Below are 5,000 nucleotides of genomic sequence, written 5' to 3'. Positions count from 1 at the left end.
TTAAGATTTTTAAAGTCAATATTATTAATATTATTATTATTATTATTATTATTATTATTATTATTATTATTATTATTATTATACCTGTCTGGCAAACTGGAGTCTTGTGACAATTTTTCCACATCTGAGAAGATTTTGTCAACTTTGCTCTTCCTGTCTTCCACGTATTCTCCTTCTTTATTTTTCATTAAATGAGGATCATCCAAAAGATACCCTGTCATCTGAAAGATTTTTTCCCTAATTATTTCACACATTCCTAACAACTAATGAATGATAATTGAGTATAAGTACATAGGTGATTATGCTCGGAGGCAGTGCGGCCCGCTCCGAGGCAGTGTGGCCCAGTGGTTAGGGCGCTTGCCTTGAGATCCGGAGATCCCGGGTTCAAGACCCGCTCTGACCACTCGTTGAATTTGATTCTGGTAGTCCCTGGTTCAACTTCCCAGCCGCACTTGTAAATAGCCAACTGGTTTGCCTCCAGCCAGTTGGGATTCTTAACAGTTGTTGTTGTTCTGTTCTGTCGTTTCGTTGTGTTTCATTGGCCCTGAAAAGCCTCTATGGGGAGTGGTCAATTAAGGATGTATTGTATTGTATTATTGAAAATTCTCTGAGCTGATTGGCTGCCGTTAAGGTGATTATTATGCGATAATTACCTAGGCGGTTTTTTTCAAAATTGCCGCAAGCCGTTTTTTTTCGAGGTGACAGACGAATAAATTGTTCTAAAGAAAATGCATGTTTTTCAAATAATCACCTATGTAATTATACTACAACAATTATTCACCTCAGGCTCGGTGAATATCGGTGAATAATTGTTTATTATTATTATTATTATTATTATTATTATTATTATTATTATTATTATTCGACAGTCTGTCGTTGGGACTTTAAAATTGGATTTGGCATTGGTTACTTCCTTTGCGGATTGTAGCAGTTGACTCGCTGCTCGAAGGTTGGCACACTGGCCGGCTTACCAGCTTGCTAGCTCGGTTTCGAACGAGACACTGGCCTTGCAATAAGTAATTTGTGATAATCCTAATTAGCTAGTTGTGAGCGGCAGGCGCTTGGAGTGCCACGTGATCGCGGTTTGTATTTTGCGATCGTTTAGCGAGTGAGGCATTCTACGGTCAGCCTTCGCCGCGTGCACAAGTCCTGTTTCGTTTTTTTGTCCTATTGAGCTGAATTAGTGTGTAATGCCTTTGCTAGGAGGTACACCAATGTATATGATAGCGTTCATTTACATTGTAAGTAGTGTCTTTCAATTAGAATTCCCTAGAACCCCGAGGGTCGCACCACTGCCTTGGTCGGGGGTACGCATGCCCCGCTTTTTTCCACCTGCTGGTTTTTTTAGGGGTTTTCGTGTCCGGCTCTGGTAGGTGCATTGCTTTTCTCTTTATTTTAGAATTGATGTACATATTAATATTTTTGTAACAATTCCAATGCTTAATAAACTGCACGGTGGCTTGGCTGGCCAACGCGCCCTTACATCACCTAGTAGTGGAGGCAAAATATTATTGGTTCCAGTAATAAGCCAAGTAATCGCACCGACTTGAATTTTTTTTGTCTTGTAGGTCAATAAAAAAGGGCAGCTAAAAAGCTGATGTGGACAGCCTAGTTGGAAGAAGATTGTTAAAGCACACACTACACAACAAAATAATCAAAGTCCAAACTACAGCCTAGAGTACCTTGAGCATTTTTCCAACACACGTCAGACAATTCTCTGCAGGATTTTGTAAAAGAGTGTTCAACATTTCCAGCAATCCCCTGTGAAACACCCTCAATGGTTCTGTTTCGCCTAAGGGCTTCATAAAACAAAATTTCCAGCATTAATATGACCAGTAAAATATTAAGGAAAACAATAATTCTTAATGCTTGATTGAAAAAAAAATTGCTGTAAAACGTGATCCATCATTGCGTACTAAGCAGCAGCGGTTGCAGTAGTAGTAGTAGTAGCAGCAGCAGCAGCAGCAGCAGCAGCAGTAGTAGTAGTAGTAGTAGTAGTAGTAGTAGTAGTAATAGTAGTAGTAGTAGTAGTAGTAGTAGTAGTAGTAGTAGTAGTGGTGGTGGTGGTGGTGGTGGTGGTAGTAGTAGTAGTAGTAATAGTAGTAGTAGTGGTAGTAGTAGTAGTAGTAGTGGTGGTGGTGGTGGTGGTGGTGGTGGTAGTAGTAGTAGTAGTAATAGTAGTAGTAGTAGTAGCAGCAGCAGCAGCAGCAGCAGCAGTAGTAGTAGTAGTAGTAGTAGTAGTAGTAGTAGTAGTAGTAGTAGTAGTAGTAGTAGTAGTGGTGGTGGTGGTGGTGGTGGTGGTAGTAGTAGTAGTTGCAATAGTCTTAGTACTAATGCTCGTCAAAAATTGACTTGACTTGAATTGGCTCGACTTACTCTGTAGTGACAGAACAGCTCTGCTTCAAACAAAGCAAAACCAAGGAGTTTCTCTGCAGTTTCTGGATTTTTATAAGATTTCTCTCTTATAACATGTTCATCCCTACATCTGAAAAAACAAATATATTATATTTGTTATAGTCAGACCATCAGTCTTTCCATTGGCTATATAAGAAACCCATAGTTGACTATGGGGATCAATGCAACCTACATAAGAGTGATATGTAAGAATTTGCGGATACCGGTAAATTTTTTTATCCGAGCTCAAGAAATATGCACGCTTCATGATTTGCAACAGCATACACTGTACACTGTAACAATAATTTATGCCCTACACGACAGCATAAACATTGTAATTCTATCTCCAATGATTGCAACTTGATCTTAAAAAACAATCATGCATGTAAGTTCCAAGTTTTGATCAGTTATCAATCACGTCCAATAAACCTTGGTAAAACTCCACTCTTACGGAACTCCTATTGTCTGGATCTTCTTATTACATACACCGTGACCTTATTCCAAAATGGCCATCCTTTTCTGTATTCTTTTGTTTGCTTGCAAATTCCCCCTTGTTGCCTCGTTCTTAAGCACAAAATTCAAAAGAATATTTAACCTTGAAAGAGGCAACAATGGAGCCCATTTTGGAATAAGGTATAGCACACAAGCAATAGACCTTTTTGCAGATACGGCGGCCATTTTGATTTCTATCGTTTCGAAAGACATTATGGGATGCCCAGGGGGCAATTACACCTGGGCATCCCATAATAGCTATTTGAAACAATAGAAATCAAAATGGCCACCGTATCTGCAAAAAGGTCTATTTGAACTCTTTGCCCAAACGGTCACAGGCAGTTTAAGATTGTTTAATTAAAGATCTAGGGGCTGGTGTCCCTTACCAAAGCTAGGTGCGTTGAAGAACAACCTGAGCCTTCTCAGACCAAAACTTGGCCAGAAAGCCGACCAGGAAGATGTTTCACTGAACTGACAGTTCACTGGAAACTTGGCTGTGAGCAACAAAATGCTTTTTGGAGAGAGGGAAGGGGCAACCAAAATAACTATGTACAATGACAACGACTTCCTGAGCTAAATAAACAACCAGCAAAGGCTGAGATGTACATAAGAACCAGAAAGTAAAACAACAACAAGAAAACTAACATGCAGCATGTACAATGTGTACACCACAAAATTAATGCAGTTACATGTAAAAGCTTATTGTAATGCAACTAAGCAAACTTGATCTTAGTCACCAACTAAGTAAACTTACTTTACCCCATTCAATCAATTATGATAAACATTATTTCAGGTACCTGTTCATTAAAACACTGCGGAACCTTTCTCCATTCTGAAGTTCAATGCTGCGTTCCTTGGACAACATGTTACACAGTTTTGCCGCAATGTACTGGAAGTTGGGTTCTGTTATTGACTGCAATTTAAATGCCAGCACACAATAACTAATCATTTCAAACCAAGGCAAATAAATAATTGATGGGTCTCTTTTTAGCCCCAACCAAGCCCAATTCTGAGATTGGAAAACAACTCTGCAGTTCCCACGTTGTTAGCAAAAGAGGAGGATAGCACAATCTATGGATATTTATTGTGATTTCCTACTGAATAATGTGGCATCTTTGACCATAACGATCAGTTCATGAGTTGAAGAATGGAGCCCTCTAAACCTTTAATTAAGACACAAAAAAGCAAATCCTTCCTAGCATACAATTATGATTCATTAATTTGACTTTACAACCAATGATACAGACCAAGGATGTGTCATAAGAAAATACATATATATATACAGTTTTAAGGAGCTCTACGGTGCTCAGCAGCTAATTTTATTTTGTTCAATGAACCAAAGGTCCTCAGTTGATAGAGCACAGCCCTGAAGACAAAAGACCCATCTACATGAGCCTTATTTTACGTGCGACAATCTTATGTGGCATTATAATACATTTGATTGTGTAGATAGCACAACAAATACTTGTTGACAATTCACAGTAAAGTAGGTCGGCAATGCCTTGGACAGCAGAGATAAAGCAGAAACAAGGCCAGGTTGCCTGGTCATTATCCAATGCTGCTGACTAAAAAGCAGGAATTTGCCACATTTTATGTGACAAGTCAAGGGCTTAAGGGTTAATGTAATGAGATTTTTAACATGAGTGAATGGGTTATCACATTTTTATCTCCTTGAGTGCTTTGCCTCCTGAGAGTGCCTGTAAGAGATTTTACTCTGCCCAATACCAGGTGTTTTACAGGTCAATGGCCACATCCCTTCACCCATTCAATCAAAAGATTAAAATCTCAGCGTGTAAACACAGTTTATCAGTGTACGCAAAACACAAGTTTAAAAATCTGAGAGCCCGAAACTCCCATGCTGTATATTAATTCAGCTGTGTACAAACGCATTGAATTCTTAAATTAGCGAGCCTTTGATGACATTTTCTCCTTGATCCAGCTCTCTCAAGATTTTAAAGTTAGTAATGGCAGACCATTAAATAGGAAAATTCCAGTTAAAGTAAACAAGTGCCTTTTTGAAATCAAGGCTTAAAACTCGCCTAATGGGTGACTTACTTTAACACCCATTGTTGTGCTATTTTCAGCCATAACACTGCAACTGATTGACAAATTGA

At 38.9% G+C, this 5,000-nt stretch overlaps 1 protein-coding gene across 2 annotated transcripts in view; it reads right to left on the bottom strand.

Moving 5' to 3' along the window:
- The window catches only part of LOC137973221 (polyadenylate-binding protein-interacting protein 1-like), a 21,376-nt gene that overhangs the window by 12,417 nt on the left and 3,959 nt on the right, over window positions 1-5,000 (bottom strand). The window contains exons 3-6 of one of the 2 annotated variants that reach the window (XM_068819997.1): window positions 3,684-3,799; window positions 2,377-2,485; window positions 1,683-1,799; window positions 85-221 (exon numbers count right to left, since the gene is read on the bottom strand). In XM_068819997.1, coding sequence (XP_068676098.1) covers window positions 85-221; window positions 1,683-1,799; window positions 2,377-2,485; window positions 3,684-3,799 — 479 coding nt within the window. Of the gene's footprint in view, window positions 1-84; window positions 222-1,682; window positions 1,825-2,376; window positions 2,486-3,683; window positions 3,800-5,000 lie in introns of both variants that reach the window. The other variant, XM_068819996.1, reaches the window with a different exon arrangement.

This window comes from Montipora foliosa, chromosome 10 (assembly GCF_036669935.1).
Source record: "Montipora foliosa isolate CH-2021 chromosome 10, ASM3666993v2, whole genome shotgun sequence".
NCBI classification, from domain to species: Eukaryota; Metazoa; Cnidaria; class Anthozoa; order Scleractinia; family Acroporidae; genus Montipora; species Montipora foliosa.
The sequence above is the reverse complement of the archived record's forward strand: the minus strand, read 5'-3'. Positions and strand labels throughout refer to the sequence as shown.